Source organism: Panthera pardus, unplaced genomic scaffold, assembly GCF_024362965.1.
Source record: "Panthera pardus isolate Hobbes unplaced genomic scaffold, ASM2436296v1 HiC_scaffold_16, whole genome shotgun sequence".
NCBI classification, from domain to species: domain Eukaryota; kingdom Metazoa; phylum Chordata; class Mammalia; order Carnivora; family Felidae; genus Panthera; species Panthera pardus.
Window position 1 is genome coordinate 135159142 of NW_026526721.1, and position 19060 is coordinate 135178201.

The following is a 19060-nucleotide window of genomic DNA, read 5'->3' on the forward strand; positions in this document are numbered from 1 at the left end:
TAGAAGTCAGGGTAGTAACCTCTTGACTTGAACCCAGGCCGTCTCATTACACTCAACAAAATCTAGAGCCCTTACCAAGTCTTAGTATCCTTGAATGATCTGGAAAGCTCTCCCACACTGCCTCTGTGACCTCATCTCCACCAAGGTTCCCTTTGATCACTATGTTCCATCCCTATGGACTGTATTTGCTATTCCACAAACATACCAAGCATGCTCCCATCTTCATGCCTTTGAATGTGTTCTTTCTTCTTCCTGGAGATACTTCCTTTATGTATCTACAGTGATCACCCCTCATTTCCCTAAGGTGTCTCTTCAAATGTTACTTTATCAGAGAAGATTTTCCTGATAATGCTAATTACACTCCTGAAAAAAGTTCTCACTCACCATTACTAATTTTCCCACTTTGCTGTATTTTGCTTTCATAGCATTTGTTTCCATCTGACTCAAATTTCCTCCCACCTTCTCTGCCTTCCTTCCTTCCTTCCTTCCTCCCTCCCTTCCTCCCTTCCTCCCTTCCTTCCTTCTCTCCTTCCTTCCATCCCTCCATCTGTGATTCATAAGGTTAAAATTGTATGTAGTGTTTTAAATCCTTCATTACAGTCATTAAGTTCTAGTCTATGTTGACACGTATTTCTATGCCTATAATTTATTGAACCACCATATGTCTGAACTGGAAAGGTCTTGAACATAAACTCCCTCACTTTCTATATAAGATAAGTCAGGCCCAGAAAGGGGAGATGACTTGGGTACAAACACACAGCTTATTACTGAGAGGGCTAGAATCCAATTCTAAGATATCTGGCATGTAGACCATGTTCATTTAAAGTGTAAATTGTCCACTGGATATGTTAAACTTCATATTGATACCTCTTCATGACTTATGTCTAAAAGGTGCTTCACCTGAAATCTAAACATCAATAGAAATTAGTTTCCTTATGAAAAAACAGTTTTCTCTGTTGACGGTTAGGTGCCCACCATAGTGTCAAAACAGCAGAACTCAGACGTACTGATACCATTCACGGAGGGATGAAATGTGAGTGTGTGTGTGTGTGTGTGTGTGTGTGTGTGTGCATATGCCTTAGATAATATTCCCATAGGAAAAAAAATACACACTCTCATGTTTGAGGATAGGATATACAACAAGATAGACACTTTCTTTATGGAGTTTACAGTTTAGTGTCTGTTTGTGGTTTTGTGCATACAGGGCTTGGGTGTGAGGACTAACAAACCATAAATAAATTAATGTGTTGAAATATCATTAACAGTGGTAATACTCAGTCCTACAGGAAAAAAAAAAGCTACAATGATAGAAAATAATAGTGAGTCCCCATCACTAGGGTATTGTGCAACCACAAGACAGAATAGTGTAGAGGAGGATGAAAGGATTATAGACTGGGCATTAGATTATATATTGGCTTTCATAATCTCCCCAAACTTTGAGCTTCTACAGTTCTGTGCACTGAGCTAATTATTGAAAGTCTCTCTAGGAATTATAGAAAACCATAAAAATCAAAGGGGTTATTATCTAGGATAGAATCCTCCCACACCTTAGAAATTGAGTATGTTCTCATCTACAAATTGGGGCTTTGGGTATATAATCAGGATCTCCTTCCATTAGGACATTTTTTGTGTAACATGTACTACCTAGTGATTTGGTTTAAAGTGGAGATTCCAGGCTCCCGTAGCTTGGAGATTCTAATTTAACAGACCTGAGGAGAGGCCTGGGGAAACTGCAACCTTAATAAGCAAACAAGAAAACCCAGTGGAGGTGGCCCAGGACTGTACTTGGAGAAGCACTTGACTTGGTGACAAGGAGCCCCTATTGAGATCCTAGCTCTACTCCCTCTGCCTGTCATCTGCTGAGATTAGGACTGTTGTAGCCCTAAGGATATTTTAACTTGCTGTGGAACGTTGTTAGGTTATTCAGCCTTTCTGAGCCAAAGTCCCTACATCTATAATGACACAGTAAGATGCTGTTGTGAGGGCCAGAAATTTAAAATGCAAAATGCTGACCTGAGCGCCTGGCACATCACAGCTGCTTAATAAACAGTAGCTATTTTCCGCTTTATTTCTGCCTGTCTAGGTTATTTGGCTGCCTCCTTTCCTAGTCCTGTTTTCCAATGCAGAGGCAACATTCACCTTTGGTTGAACAACACGTTTGGTGTTGGTTTGTCCATTTTTGCCATTGTTCCTGGGCCTTTACCTCCCCTACAAATTCTCAGTCCGATCACCTTAATTACAGTTTTGCACTCTCTGTGCCTTATTATAAAGACACTAGAATAAAAACACTAATATTACAGCCATGGAATATCTGTAACTATCAAATTAGTTTATTCTTGTGTTTCCTGCTATTTAACTTACAATTATCTCTTGCAAAACCACTCATCTTTTCTGTTTAATCTAACATGAGTACTGCGAAGCAGAGAAGATTATACAGTGGACAGATGAGGTTCTGGAAAATGCTACCAAATTATGAAAAACATTTCAATTGCATTAGCTTCCACAGAATGTAAGCAAAGCATAAATGGGGAGAGAAAAGTCAGTCCATTCTGCGGCACTGGGCACACTAATTTATATAGGTTGTCTTCAAATCAAATTTTAAAAATCAAATTTAAGTGTAAAAATATAATACATTTTGGTTGAATTAATCACTTTTTAAAAGTATGTTTGAAGTAAAGATCCTGTTCCAGCCTGTTTGAAATTAAAAGGAAGTATTCTTTGAGTTAACCATAATTGCATGGAACTCTAGGTTGTGCTAGAGGATAACCAGGGGACACGTTACATTAAATATTTTGGGAATCTGGGTATTCATAGAACATGGCTGGTTTCATTTGCTAGGTTCCATGTAATCTGCCTTTCAGTAGGACAAATAAGATACCAAAATAAATAAGTCTGTCAGAGCAAAAATATTGTCGCGTGGTCTTAGTCTTTAAATAAACTACTAAGAAAACTTTTACGAAGGTATAAAATTTAAACCACAGTTAGTTACATATTTGGTAAGTTACATTTATTTAAGAGAACAATATTATACTAAATGAGACCTGGGCCAGAAAATCCAGGCCCTACAATTGCCAAGGCACAAAACCTTCCCTGCCCTTTTTCATCTAACTCTGCCTTCCCGTTCCTCTGGGGGAGTTGCATTGTAGTATCATCAAGTCGTGTATGTTGGAATGGGGGAAAGCATAAAGTGAACACTAAGCTTTCTCTTCCCCTGCTCTTTGCAAAAGCAGGAAAAAAAAACTGATCTTTCCCAGGAGGGCTCATCCATGGTTCATATTTAATTTAGAGGAGGGAATTAGGGTGGGACAGGAATTATAAATATGCAAATGAAGGGATACAGCTATGCAAATGAAGAGATACTTACATCCTACCTACTTCTTTTCACTAGGCCCACTAAGGTAGTGGCCAAGATGTAGCATCCTGGATCAGAAAATTACAAAGTAGCTTCTTAATGACCCTAAATAATCCCTAACGAGTCCAAAATGCTTGATTCGTGCTGTTCATATGGTAGTTTTCTTTACTAAGAAGTGCCTCATAATTTTTTCATTTTGTATTTTGGAGAAAGGGCATTGTTTAACATTATTTAACCTGTTTCTACTTAATTGATTTTCTAATAGAAAACAAAGTTTTCTATTTCTGCTTAACAAAGACTTTATTAAAAGTAGCATGTCAGGGGGGGCCTGGGTGGCTTAGTCGGTTAAGCGGCCGACTTCAGCTCAGGTCATGATCTCGCGGTCCGTGAGGGCTGTGAGTTCGAGCCCCCGTCGGGCTCTGTGCTGACAGCTCAGAGCCTGGAGCCTGGAGCCTGGGATTCTGTGTCTCCCTCTCTCTGACCCTCCCCTGTTCATGCTCTGTCTCTCTCTGTCTCAAAAATAAATAAATGTTAAAAAAAAAAATTTTTTTTTTTTAAAAAGTAGCATGTCAGGATGAAAAATGGGATGAGCTATTAGGTGATGAGGTTTTTGGGGTGATGGGAGGTTTGGAGCTGACGACCAAGAGGGAATTCTTGACAATGTCTTTGGTGCAAAAAGGTGATTTTATTCAAACACTGGGAGAGTAGCTGTGGGCAGGAATAGCTGCCCGGGGGACCACGAGGAGGGACTGGTTTTATACTATGGGGTTGGGGGTGTGGTAGAGTCCAGGGGAAGTTTCCGGTGAGATTTTCATATGCTAAAGAAGACTCCCAGGATGCTATTGTCAAGCCAAGGTTGTTTTTCCCTCTAGCAAAGAATTAGCATTAAGACAGCATGGAGTTCCTGGAGACACGTTTTACTAGGCCTGCCTCAAGTATTTGTCACTAGGCTGCAGGTTTAAGGAAATTTAATTTTATCTGCCATTTCCTTCTGCCTTTGTTTCCCACAGCATTAGGGTTTATCTTTAAAGCCAGATATTTATCTTTGTTTTATCTTTATCGTCATCTTTATTTTATCTTTAAAACAAAGATGCTAGTTATAAAGGATCTCTGCTAAATGTTAAAATAATAGAGCTAAAAAACATTGTCTTCACTTGGGGTGCATTAATGATAATTTATAGGTTAACAAGTTTATTCCACTCATTTGTTTAATAATCGTTGAGCATCTAATAAAATCCCAGATACTGTCCTAGAGGTTGTGACTACATTAATAAATAAACCAAGCCCTTATCCTTTGACATGTACATCCTCTATGACAAGTATAAATACTATTTTTTTTTAAGTAAACAGATGATGTGAAAAGACCATTTTGTCTAAAAGGTTAACTCTAGAAGACAAGAGCTACAGAAAAGTAGGGCACAGTTTAGTATTATTTCAAAAGTGTTTATAGGAAGTTGATTGTGGATAAAGTATGAAACACATTTTATTATTATCTTTGAGATTTCTGAAGTTTTTCCCTCATTCATTTTACTTTCTTTTTTTATTTTTTTTAAAAAAAATTTTTTTGACGTTTATTTATTTTTGAGACAGAGAGAGACAGAGCATGAAGGGGGGAGGGGCAGAGAGAGAAGGAGACACAGAATCGGAAGCAGGCTCCAGGCTCTGAGCCATCAGCCCAGAGCCTGACGCGGGGCTCGAACCCACGGACCGCGAGATCGTGACCTGAGCTGAAGTCGGACGCTTAACCGACTGCGCCACCATTCATTTTACTTTCGATAGGTACTGTCACCCTGTCATAAGTCAAAATCATTCTTTTTCAAGATTAAACTCATTTCCTGAGCTCTTTTTTTTTTAAATTTAACTTAGTTTTTTATTTTAGAGAGAGAGAAAGCACAAGCTGGAGAAGGAGAGAGAGAGAGAGAGAGAGAGAGAGAGAGAGAGAGAGAATCACAAGCAGGCTCCAAGGTCAACACAGAGCCCTTGGGAACATGCATGACCAGAGCTGAAATCAAGAGTCAGACTCTTCAGGCGCCTGGGTGGCTCAGTTGGTTAAATGTCCGACTTTGGCTCAGGTCATGATCTCTCGGTTTGTGGGGTCGAGTCCTGACTTTGGCCCTGCACTGACAGTTCAGAACCTGGAGCCTGCTTCGGATTCTGTGTCTCCCTCTCTCTCTGCCTCTCCCCCGCTCATGGTCTGTCTCTGTCTCTCTCAAAAATAAATAAAAGCACTAAAAAATTTTTTTAAAAAGTCGGATGCTCAACCACCTGAGCCACCCAAGTGCCCCGTGTTTCCTAAACTCTTAAGAGATAGTATGCCTGAGAAGAATTAGACAGCTCAACACTGAAGCTCACACCCCTGAAAAAGTGGAATTTGCAAAACTTAGTGATCTCGCTATTATCTGATAATGATAAAGAGTGTACTTGGGGCACCTGGGTGGCTCAGTTGGTTAAGTGTCTGACTTTTGGTTTCGGCTCAGGTCATGATCTCACCTTTCCCAGGTTGGAGCCCCACATCTGGTTCCGTGCTGACAGTGCAGAGCCTGCTTGAGATTTTCTCTCCCTCCCTCTCTCTCTGCACCTCCCTTGCTTGCTTGCTCTCTCTCTCTCTCAAAATAAATAAACATTAAAAAAAAGAGTGCACTAAATTTGCTTAACATGCATTTGTCTTAATGAGCTTTTATCTTTATTGGGAACTTAAAATTTTGCTTATATTTTTAACTTCATCAAGATTGCTATTTGTTTTCATCCAAGTTATTTTTATTCAGCCATTTAGGTGAATGGTGAAATAAACTTTAAGAAGAAAATTTTTTGAATAGGTGTTATGTGCATATGGGACAAAATTCAAAACGTAAAAAGGTATACAATGAAAAACTTTTTTTTTCTTGTTTTTATCCTGAGCCACCATTGTAGATCTTTCCAGTGATATTCTAAAGGAGCTTCTCACCCTTTAATATGCATATGAATATTGGTAAAATACAGATTCTGATTTAGGGGGGTGGGGGCAGTCTTAAGAGTCCACATTTCCAAGAAGTTCTCAGCTGAGTCTGATATTGCTGGCCTCGGACCACACTCCCAGCAGCAAAATGGAGAAGCACACTTGTTTATATTTGTCTCTGTGTTTGTTTATTGGACTGAAAGGAGCAAGATATTCTCATACACTGATACAGCTTACTGCTTTCTATTACAACTTTAGCCGTAGAATTCCAGCTCGGAGCTTTGCTTTGTGACAGTTTTCTTCTAATTTTTGTCTGTCTGGAGTGATAATTTATACAGTTTGTTAAAAATCAAATCATAAATGAATGATGAAAACCGTCAATATGACCATTTGAAGCCTGGCACTAGGAGATGCGTAAATCGTGAGGACTATGAGAATCCCTCTTCGCAAATTTTTTATCTGCCCTTTTTTTTTATAAGGTTAGAAAAGTCCTCAAATCCAAACAACTTCCTAAATTTGGGTACAAGGCACACTGAGGATTTTAGCTTGCAGCCAGTATCATCTATCTAATAAAGATGCCATCATACTTGGAAATGATACAATTAAGTTCCCTGAAATCAATATAAAGTACAGAGATGGCCTAAATATTTTAAAGTCAGAGACATTCACATTCTATCTGCCTGAATAAAGTATTCTCTAGAGATGACCATGATCAATATCACAAGGGGTACGGACATTATCTTCCTTGGACCTGTATGTGAATGTTACTCAGAAAACATGGGCGGCTCCTAAAAGAAGATTAAAAGTTCGTGTTCGTTTCTTATTTTCTGCAAGAATGTGAGCGCTAGAGGATTCAAATTTGCCTGTCTACTGTGGCTGCAGAGTATGTTTTTATGAATAGTTGTTCACATGGTGCAAGATTTGGTTTTAGGAGAGGACCAATACCAGAGGCACGTTTCAGAAATAAAGATCTGGACCATCAAAAATCCCAATTTCTATGTGATTGGCAGAAAAAGCCAGAGGAATATGGATTCCTCCTTGAAGCCAAGTTAGTGTGTGTCACTGACCCCTTTGGTTTGAATGATTCCAGGGGACAGATGGATTTGGATCTGCCTAATCCCCTTGATCATGCGCTCGTCTACCTTGAGTCGTGGTCCTTATGCCTCGGTTATGTTGAGGTGTGCTATGTGGTACATGCTAAGTAGTGTGCCAAGTCACAGAAAGCAAAGAGCACACCTTCCTGAAGTTCCAGCTGAGTTAAAACTTGGGCAGGCCCATAGAAAACAAATCAGAAACACTCAAACATGAACAGACAACACAGGAGAATACAAAATTCTGATAGATTTTTACCAAACATGAGATTTCAAAACCATATTGAGCTTAGGTCTCTGCTTCCAGGTCCCTTGGAATGCAAATTTATGGCTTCAGCCAACGGAGGGATATTTTAATGGAAGAATTTTAGAAGTACTCTGATCTACACGGAAAGGGCATGAGGAGATCAGAACCCTGATCTTTTGAATTGTAGCTACCTTTCTTTGCCTCCTTCAAGCCTCTGGAGTGGGTGTGTGCAAAATATTTTGGAACCAAGAAAGTTGCTGTGATACTTTTGAAATCTTGACTTTCTGGAGGTAATGAGGCGACACAGAGGTTGCTGAGAGACTCCGACTGGTTTAAGAGAGGTCATCAATGAACTTATTTTCAAAGCTGAACTTGATATTATTTATTTATTGGTTGGTTGGTTGGTTGGTTGGTTTATGAGTTGATACATGTTAATGAACTTCTAATAAATAATCTCTGTAGAGAAAACGCTGCTGATTTGGGCTGTTCAGCAACATTTGGGCTGCTGATTTGGGCTGTTTCTGAGCAGAAAAGGTAAAAATTTTCTAGAATAACCCATTTTCTAGAATTAACTTAACCCTATTTTCTAGAATTGCTTTTCTAGAATTAACCCATTCCGGCTGGAAGTAGAGAACAAGTCACTTCTTTACAGAGGGAGTACAAGATGTATTGAATGGAGTCTATCATTGAGAACCAGTTTTAATCCTTAGCTTCCCACCTTGGGCAGGAAGCTAAAGTTCTCCAGGCTTCAGTGTTCTCACAGGAGAAGTGGGACCAGTACAAGGATGAAATGAGTTAGATGTGGATTGACATTTGCCTTCTCTTCTTTTTTTTCTTCGATACCTTTCCATTTCTTCTTCCATTCCCTTAGTGCCTAGAAGTTGACAATGAGTAGTACCTCACCATTCGAGTGGGAAAGTGGTGCTGTGTATTAGAAGTCAGCCCAAAGGACCTGGGTCTTTCCCAATACTGAGATTCCCTCTGATGATCTACGAAAGCTTTTTGCTAAGGAAGCATTTAGAAAAATAATCAACTGTCTAAAGTAGAAACACATTTAGATCCTACTGTTTACTGGCTTCAAAACTGAATGTGCACAAAAGGATGACCTAGAAACAAGCAGGAAAAAGCTGTGTGGCATTTAGATGCATATCACATATGCATAATTGATTCCTTAAAAGGTTAAATACTCTTAGCATATGTAGGGATAGTGGTATATCCATGATGGATTCGTAATTATTATGGCAATGGCTTTGTTTTACATAATTCTAAAGTAAATGTCATGTTTCTTTGGAAATTCCAGGACTGGGATTCAGAAAAGCATATGTTTCCAAGTAGAAAGCAGGGTAAAAGGAGCTACTCTTTCCCAAACAGAAGGACTATTCATGTAGCTAGTACGCTAAGCTTTATGAGGCACTGACTGCCACTAAATTCTCTTCGGAATTGAAATGCAATTACATATCGAGGACAAGTGCTAAATATAAACAGAAAAGGCCAAATACATGACTCTTTTTTTGCTTTGTTTTTGCAGTATATTTGCAGGAAGAATTCAATACCCCAAACGCACTATAATCCTTAATTGAAACACACAGGCAATTTGGTGAAGCCTTTAGCAGCCTTTTTCAAAAGCTTATTGTAGCTCGAGAAACTGGTCTTTTCTTACGTAAACAATTGTAAGGATGCTAAGGAAATTAATAAACGAACCAAGTCACTAAGAAATATGTAGAATGAAATACTATAATGTATGCCATAAAGTCAGAAAAAAATTGGAGTGTGTTGTCTGAGGATACATATGTAAGCGGTAAAAACTGTATGAATGGGAATGGGTATTACAAAAATTCAAGTTTGGGGTTTCTTCTTTGGGGAAGGAGGGAAATACAGTTTGTGCGGTACCCACAGGGGTTTTTGCTGGATGTATGATCTATGGGTGTTCATTGCTGATGTTAAATATTGTTATGTAATTTTTTAGGTAAGTTACATTTCTTAATTTGTAAGAATGGAAAAGTCAAAAGAACACAGTGAAGAAAAGCACAAATTAGGTCGGTAAAAAAAAAGTAAGATAGTAATAATGATAAAAAGTAAATTTATTAATCTTGGGTTGATCAAAGTATCCTCATATTGTACTTTTAAAAGATTTAAATACATGCCATGTGCAAGATACAACCACAATAGGTCTCTAGAAGGGCTGGAAATGGAAAGACGAGAAAGGGTATACCAGATAGATACTGATGAAGTTTTGGGGTGATGGTGCGGTGGTTCGGAGCTGATGGCCGAGAAAGAATTCTGGAAGACATCCCTGGGGCAAAAAGGTGATTTTATTAAAGCCTGGGTCAGGACCCGTGGGCAGAAGAGCTGCTGCACGCACTGGATCGTGGCAGGCCACTCATTACATACTCTCAGGCTGACAGAGCGTCAGGGAGAGAGTGTTCTGGAAGCAAGGTTTCCAGGATCTTGAGGGGCTGGCTATTGCTAAGGAAATGCCACTTACTACCATTTAATAAGACCTCAGTCATGAGTCCCTTCGGATGAATATGGGGTGGGGGTCATAAGCTTGGAGTATGATTGCCAGCGTATATCTTGGGGGAGTTGAGTTTAATAAAGGAAGTTTCCAAAGGAATGTTTCTAGGTTAAATTAGACTTACAGGTTCCTGGGGCGGGGGCATGGTCAGGATAACGTGAAGTCAAGATTCCCTTTTGCCCCTAGCAAAGTGTCATCATCATCATCAAGGCAGATGAGCTCCTAGAGGGAGGTCACTCTGCTGGTTTCAAGGAGCTGTCAGTGGGCTCTAGGCAGTAGGGGAATTTAATTTTGCATTTGCCTTAGTTTCCCACATCACCATGGCAAGCACTTAAACCCCTTTCCCTTGTTCTTGGGTAGCCAGGAGCATCGGAGGAATATCACACAGATCCCGCTTGGGTGGGGAGTGTGCCAGCCTGTGTTTTGCCCTCAGCTGCCCTATGCTCCCTCATCAAATACTAACAGAAGAAAGCTATTGTAGCCCTTTAAATAACAGGGAAACTGGACGTTAGGATAAAACGTAGTGTTGTTTATTCTCTCTCTGTCTTCAATTACTCTTTCTCCATCCTGAGACCATTTCATCCAGGCGTCTGCTTCTGAACTTGCAAGACTTTTGATAAATCATTTCTGCCTATTTCTTATTCCAAGCTAACCATTTTCAAAGCTTAGAATCTTTAATCTCTCAACTCTGGTAGTACTTATTATCTGAGTACCATTGATTTGGTACTAATCATAGGCTCTGTTTTAATGTTATTGGTATTCACGCATTTCTTCAATTAAATTGTTATAATCTAGAGCTATAGATTATACCTTCTTCATCTTTTAACACCCAGCATCACCTCCTCCTAAGATCTGCCGTGTGGTAGAATCCAGTCGCCTGGCATACAGTAGAAAGTTAATAAACATGTCAGCGGGCAACTGAAAAATGGCTTCTGGAAGTGCATTAAAAGCTGTTTTAGGATGTTTGAGTGCTTTGGCAATGCTGTGTATTTACATTTTTTTAATTTAACATAATTTCTTTTTTTAAAGTTTATTTTTAGAGAGAAAGAGAGAAAGGATGAGTGGTGGAAGGACAGAGAGAGAGAGAGAGGAGAGAGTGAGAATCCCAAGCAGGCTCCACACTGTCAGCAGAGCCTGATGTGGGGCTTGATATGGGGCTCAAACCCATGAACCATGAAAACATGACCTGAGCCCAAGTCAGATGCTTAACCGACTGAGCCACCCAGGTGCCCCTATATTTACATTTTCTAAACAATCTCTCAGCCAAAGTTCTCTAATGGAGACAGAAAGAGACACTATGGTTAGAGAGAGACCAGGAGCTGTGCAGAGTTGGTAAGGTGAAGACCATAGCCTGGTAGAAGGGTGCCCACCTCTGGACCTAGCTGGGAACTCCTGCAGGTTCATTAACTGATCTTTAAGGATGGAGACTGCATCCAATAAACTTTTTATCTCTACACCTGGAACAAAGTCCAACATGTAGTACGTGGTCGATAAATGCTTCTGCAAGGTATGAGAGAATTAAATTTTAGCCTGGGATAATTTAATTCACTCCCATGGCTTCAAAATAAGGTGCCATTGAAGGCTTCCCAGCGCAGGTCTTTAGCTCTGGCTTTTCTCCACAGCGGGGAGGGTGAGTGGGAGGGTAGAGGAGCCAGCCCAGCCCAGGCAGGATGCAGATGTTAGCACTAGAATTTGTACTCTGGGCTTAGGGGCTGATTGGAGCAAAGCTGGATAGAGTGGATTTGGTTCTGCCAGCTGATAGTGGACTATGGAAACACGAAACGGATGTTTAAAAGGCCACGAGGAAGCCCATGGAATAGATCTTCAGTGCTTGTCCCGCTGGCCATTGAGAAGTAGCTGGGGTTCCTGCCTTCTCATGGCATGCAAGATAGGCTGTCTGTTGCAAACCTTGTTTAAACATAGTGGTTTTTGAATAGGCAATATATAAAGCATAGCGTATAAAAATCAAAGGGTACAGTGGGTATATGGTAAAAATAAGTGTGCCTACCACTTTTGCCCAAAGTTACTCTCTCTAAAGACATCTACGGTTACCAAGTCATTCCACTGAGGTTTAGGTACGCACAAACATTTCACATTTAGATATACATATACATGTTTGTGTTTCTATATTTTCAGACAAATAGTTCATCTGATAGCATATTATATTGAATCTTGATTTTTTCATTTAAGACATTATGCTGGAATTCTTTCCATTTTTTCTTGTATTATTTTAAAAAATCCCAGCCTCTAATATTGTCTGATATACTGTCCAATATTGGTTTCATGAGAAAATGAATGAATGATTTAATAATAGTTTCTAATTCATTCTGAACCTAGAGTTACCAACCATCAGATTTTATAAAATGCCTTATCTTACAGCCCATCTTTAATTTACATCTTTTTGCTTATAAGTATCCTATCGAAACCTCAAAAAGTCTCAAAAAAATTCATCCGGCAGGAACCTTCCTTGAATATTGCCTCTCACACTGTCCTCCAGGAGTTATCTTCAAGCACTTAACACTTTGTTATTTTTGATTGTCCTTTAATTCTTATTTGTTAACATCATAACCATAAAGGTGTGCGTAATACTCAACAGCTTTTATTGAATACTTAATTGTGCCAGACATTTCACTAAGCACTTTAGGTGCATTTCCCATTAATCCCCACAACACACCTTTCTCTCCCTTTAGTGGGAAAATTCCAAGTTGTGGTCCTCTGTCACTTGCAGGGTCTGTATGATTGAGCCTCAGCTGTCATGGCAGTAAAACCCTTTTCTCCTACTCTTTATTACCTTTCCTCCCTTCCCTCTCTCATTTCTCCAGTTGCTTCCTTCCTGAAATCATCTGCCAAATAAATGACTTACACTCACATCCTCCTTCAGGGTCTGCTTTTCGGGAAATGAAATCTCAAGAAACTGAAGTTTAGTGTGTGAATAACTTGTTCAAGTTTATCAATACATCGAGTGGCAGGTTGAGGATTTGAGCCCAAAGTCACACCCAAAAGTGCCCTACATGACTGCTAACTAGAGAGTATGTGCCTCGAAGCAGACCAATGAATCCTGACTTCCCTCTGTAGTGTGTTTCAAAATGCAAGCCAACGTCAGAGCTTAATACTTCTGCTGGTCATTGCCATTTTGTTTTGGACAGTCTCTTTCCCACCCTGGCACACCAGGACATGCATTTTAGGCACGGTTAAGCTAAACCCGTGTCCTCTTCATTTGTTACTGAAACTGTGATTTATGAAACAGTTCCTCGTGCTCGTGTAGTGGCTGAATGTCCTCTTGTCATTCTACAGACAGCAACTTCATCCTCGCGAACGCCCAGGTGGCCAAGGGGTTCCCCATAGTCTACTGTTCTGATGGCTTCTGTGAGCTGGCTGGATTCGCCCGGACTGAAGTCATGCAGAAGAGTTGCAGCTGCAAATTCTTATTTGGAGTCGAAACCAATGAGCAGCTGATGCTTCAAATAGAAAAGTCGCTGGAGGAGAAAACAGAATTCAAAGGAGAAATTATGTTCTACAAGAAGAACGGTGAGTGCCTTTCTTAGACTGGTGCTCATTGGGCAGTTGTGAAGGGTCACCCTCTCCCAACTCAGTAATTACTTCATAACTCCCATTAAGGCTTCATGGTATTTCATGTAAATACAGGCTGTTACTGAAGTTCTGCTAGTGACTCGGGCAATAGCCTTGTTTTAGCCATTAGCAGCATAAACTGCTTGAAAACTTAGCATTAGAATTATGACTGCTCAATGTAATATATTGACTGAGTGAATATAAGTTAAAATAAAGTGTGTTACAGTTTTACTATGGTCATTGTTAAAATACATATTAGATACAGTAGTTGTTAATAAAGTATAAATAGATGATCTTATCCGGGGATGTTTTCCAAACTGTATGCCTTTCAGAACCACATCTCAACCACAGTCATTAAGGACAGAGATCCGGTGTTCACTGGCAGAAAAGGAAGTTAATTTAAAGCATATCAGCATAGGCATTTTTCTCTTCCAGTTCACTGGTCCCAGAGCCTTTCTCACTACCTTTTTATTTTATTATTTAAAAAAAATGTTTTTTAAATGTTTTTATTTATTTTTGAGACAGAGAGAGACAGAGCATGAGCAGGGGAGGGGCAGAAAGAGAGGGAGACACAGAATCTGAAGCAGACTCCAGGCTCTGAGCTGTCAGCACAGAGACCGACGCGGGGCTCGAACTCACAGACTGCGAGATCATGACCTGAGCTGAAGTCGGACGCTTAACCGACTGAGCCACCCAGGCGCCCCTCTCACTACCTTTTTAAAGACAAACTAAGAGACACATGGTATAATTCAAGGTGGGAGTAAATTTGCCTGGCTCAAAACTGCCACTGAGGAAATATGAAGCATTTTCTTGTGGTTGCAGTTTTGTGACTCTTCTCTAAATAAAAGAAGATCTCTAGGGATGGGTATAGTATCTGCAGTGCTTGGGTCCTATGTAGGAATCAGTATCATTATCTCATGGGCCCTGGTGGTTGGGATGAATCCAAGAGGCATTATTTTGGGGAAATGCTAAGTCAAAATTAGAACAAATTGCCATTTTCCAGTTTCTAAAATTTTATCTCTTTCTTTAGTAGTCTTCCCTAAAGTAACATAGCCTTCTGAGATTTATCTGGGCACATGGTTGCCAAGGTAGAGAATAGATTTCCCAGCCTCTTTTGCAGTTGGGCTGGGCATGTGACAAAGTTTTGGGCCAGTGATATGCAAGAGAATGATTTGTGCAACTTTTAGGAAAAATCCCTAAAGAAATACAATTGTGTGCCCTTTAATTTTTCTTCTCCTTTCCCATGATGTTACAGACTAAATTATGTATCCTCAAAATTCATATGTTGAAGCCCTAACCCCCAATGGGACTGTATTTGGAGATGGGGCCTTTAACGAGGTGATTACGGTCAAATGAGATCGTAAGGGTGGGGCCCTAATCCAATATGATTGGTGTCCAAGAGATACCAAGGATACGGGCATACAGGAAAGGTGATGCAAATGCCCAGAGAGAAGGCCACTGTCTGCAGGCCAATGAGAGAGGCCTCAATAAAACAATGCTGTCAGCACCTGATCTCCATTTTCAGCTTCCAGACCATGAGAAAATAAATTTCTGTTGAAGCCACCCTGTCTGTGGCACTTTGTTAGGGCAGCCCCAGCAAAGCAATGCATGTGGGTCAGAACGTTAAGGCAAAGCTGGAAAGCCAGCTTCCACCGTTTGCAAAGGTCAACATCATAGAGGAGTGCAGAGTAACAGGATGAAGGGAGCCATCCTCCCCCACCCCAGACAGAAGCTCGTACATGCCCATCTTACTTGAATCATTTCATTTGGGGGTCGTTTTGTTACAACGTCTAAATTGCGTTCTAACGCAGGGTTTCTCAACGTTGGTGGCGTTGACATTTTGGGTCGGTAATCATTTGTTGTGGAAGGCTGTCCTGTGCATGGCAGATGGTAAGGAGCATTTCAGGCCTCTATATTTTGCTCTCAACACTTAGTATTGGGGTCATTGTCAGGCAGAGAAGTGGGGGCCTAAACATGGGAACTTCATCTTCTTTTATAACGGGTTTGTCTTTGGAAGATACTCTTTGAGCGTGTGAATTTTGGATTCACAGTGGGCATGAAATATTGGAGAGTACCATCCTGGGAGGCACAGAATATCCAATGCTTTGGTATTAGGAACATAGTTCAGACCATTGTGTCCTTCCTAGTGTCAATAGATAAGGCCTACGTAGCAAATATGACAAAATGAAAGGACTCCGGTGCTAATTATAGCACAATCATTGAAGAGAGCCTGAGATTAAAAAAAAAAAAGTGGAAGATGCCACTGAGAATGCAGACTGGTAGGGAGTGATAAAACCACCATCTGGTGGAACAAAGAGAAAAGGGATATCTTTTGTCTAAAATATCTGCTGACAGCAGACTTGTCCTTCTCAGGATAGGCACCTTGGATAGGTGACTCCAAATCCACCTGGGTGTCTTCCTTTTTCAGCCACCTCTAAAGTTCTGAATGTAGCACCACTGAGAAAAGTTCAGGCCAAGGAGGAGAAGCCCCAAAAATGGAGATGTGAGAGGCCAGAAAAGTAGAAATTATGGAGCACAGTGTGGGAATTTCCTGAGTTCAATGTTTCATAGGATGTCTGCAGCCTTGGACCTCTTTGGATGGGAATCATTAAAAGCATCAGTTGCCTCTATGCCAGTCAATATGGAAAATTGTCTGACGTTGTGAGCAAACAAATTGATCCGGTTACAAGTGGTTGAAAATTGCTGCCACTCCCATGGTAATCATGCTGTATTTTCGCTATTTTTAGAAGTATCTGTCTGCACACACAACAGTGAACCTTTGAAGGCACAATCTGTGCATTAGTTTGCTCTGCATCTCCAGCGTGTAGAGCTTGAGCTCAGAGCAGTGTCCATCACAAATGTTCATTCCTCAGTAAATGCTTGCCGAATGGAATTGAAATGGAACATTAGAGGGACCTATGGATACTTCAGAGACTGTCTGGATTTCTGATTTTTAAAAATAAGCTATGCCCTCAAGGGTCCTCCTTCTCTCCTCCAAAGCTCCTTTCTTTTAACTTACTTTCGAAAGTAGTGCTTGTTTCTTATTCTGGCCTGATACATTTTGACCATCTATGACTGAGCTTCTTTGCTTACTGCCCCTCAGTGTTGCACTGACCTCATGGGACAACACTGCCTTTTCTCTTCCTGCTCAGGCCTATAATAACCTGACCGGAGGCTGGTAATGTGCATCAGAATACTCTCAAGGTTTTAGGGCATCTCATGGGACTTATCGTAAAGGAAGACACACTACTATCCTATAGCAAATGTGCCTATTTACTGAGTCCAGAGGAAAATAAAAAGAGGAAGTTCTTACTGGCATTACCCACCTGTCAGAACCCCAGCTCCTAGTCATGTCTTGAGTCTGTAAGTCTGCCTCCTACCTCTCTCTACTCCCCCCCCCCATTAAAGATCCTTCTTTCATACTTTATGAAGTATGCTTCATAAAGCATGAAGGTTGAATGCTATAGTCCTCTTTAGGAAAACCTTACTGTCTACCCACTAGACTGGTCCTCCTTGAAGGGTGTATTGTCCTCTCTTGACTAGAGAAAAGTGTGGGACACAGCATTCTCCAGAAGAATTCATCCTGCAATGCAGAGTAATTCAGCCTAAATAAAAATAAAATAAAACCATAAAGGGATGGAGGAGAATAGGTTTCATCTGATCCCTTTCCTTATCTCTGCTCCAACAATTTGCTCCCTTCTCTCTGGGTTATTGTGGTTTCTTCTAGGTAACTGATAGAAAATAGACATATCTAGAGGGGTGTCTGGGTGGCTCAGTTGGCTCAACATCTGACTTCGGCTCAGATCGTGATCTCACGGCTCGTGGATTTGAGCACCACATCATGGAGACTGCTGGGGATTCCTTCTCTCTCCTCTCTTCCTATGTGCATTCTCCCTCTCTCAAAATAAATAAATAAACTTCAAAAAATAGAAAACAGACATACGTAGAAGTATATGTACACACACAGCCCTCCGAAAATATAGTCATCAAAGAGAATACAGTCTTTTAAAAGGTCAATAATTATGACAGCTAGAAGAATAATAATGGCTAACACTTAAATAATATTTAGTACGTGCTAAGAACTTTCTCACATACTTAACTTTTACTTATATTAGCCTATTTAATCTTAGAGCTTTTTAAAAAATAGATACTCTTATATTATATTGCAGATGAGGAGACCAATATACAGAAAGAATAAGTTTTTTTTAATTAAGTAATAATTAGGAAGACAAATAGTTTCACACGTAAACATAATATAAATCTACAGTTATGGTGCATGTAACAAAATGTAGAATTGTCAAATTAGTCTACATCTGAAACTAATAAAGCATTATGTGTCAACCATACTTGAGTAAAATCATCTATTTTCAAAAAAATTAAGTGATTGTATAATTACCATAAAGCACTAATCATCGACTTATAGAAATTGTTCATTACTGCGTTGTCATATTGTGTATGATTGTATTTGGAATTTGACTTATTTCAAGTAAAATACCTAAGTAAAATTCAGACGTAAAAAAGCATAATATGTAAACTCGTCTTTGTCTAAAATAGAGATAGTAATATTTTACACTTTCACATTCAGACGGAGTTGACATTTCTCCTTACTTGTCCTCCCTCTAGATAGTCAAGGGTCTACCCATATATCAGAAATGAGTACCATTAAGATGCCTTTTCAAAAAGCAGACTCCTCCACTTTTGTGGGGGTTTTTTTTAATGTTTTTGAGAGAGCGAAAGAGAGAGAGTGCAAGCAGAGGAGGAGCAGAGAGAGGGAGACACAGAATCCAAAGTAGGCTCCAGGCTCTGAGCTGTCAGTACGGAACCTGATGTGGTGCTCGAACTCATGAGCTCCGGGATCCTGACCTGAGTCGAAGTTGGATGCTTAACCTACTGAGCCACCCTCCAGTTTTGTTGATATCAAAAGGCATTAACCAGAACTGTTCTGGGCAAACAGAGGTATGGCTACCCTAACTGAGTGTAATCATTTTATTAATTCTGTGTTCATCCTCTCATTTCTTCTATATGAGTGATACTAATATCTATGTGTTTCTCTCCTTTTCTTATGCATAGCATACTTTGCACACTGTTCTGCACCTCACAGAACACTGTGTATCCTGTAGGACTGTGTATACCTTGTCGAACTCTAAGGTTCCTTCTGCCATCACCAGGAAGTTATTTTATGAATCACTTCTTAGTATAGCTACATTTTTGCAACTTTCTGAGGTAGGTTTCCTCTCCTAGGGTGGCCTCTCCTACACTAGTATTTGAAACATTTCCCTTCTTTACCCTGATCTTCATGCTCTGACCAAGTTGAGTTCTGGTTCTAGCAGCTTCCAAGAAAGATTTTCTC

The 19060-nt window shown here is 40.1% G+C and overlaps 1 protein-coding gene across 1 annotated transcript in view; it reads left to right on the forward strand.

Annotated features, from left to right (window-relative positions):
• The window catches only part of KCNH8 (potassium voltage-gated channel subfamily H member 8), a 355181-nt gene that overhangs the window by 104833 nt on the left and 231288 nt on the right, over positions 1–19060 (forward strand). Inside the window, exon 2 of the mRNA XM_019434283.2 lies at positions 13435–13668. Within this exon, the coding sequence (XP_019289828.2) occupies positions 13435–13668 (234 nt within the window). The remainder of the gene's footprint in view (positions 1–13434; positions 13669–19060) is intronic.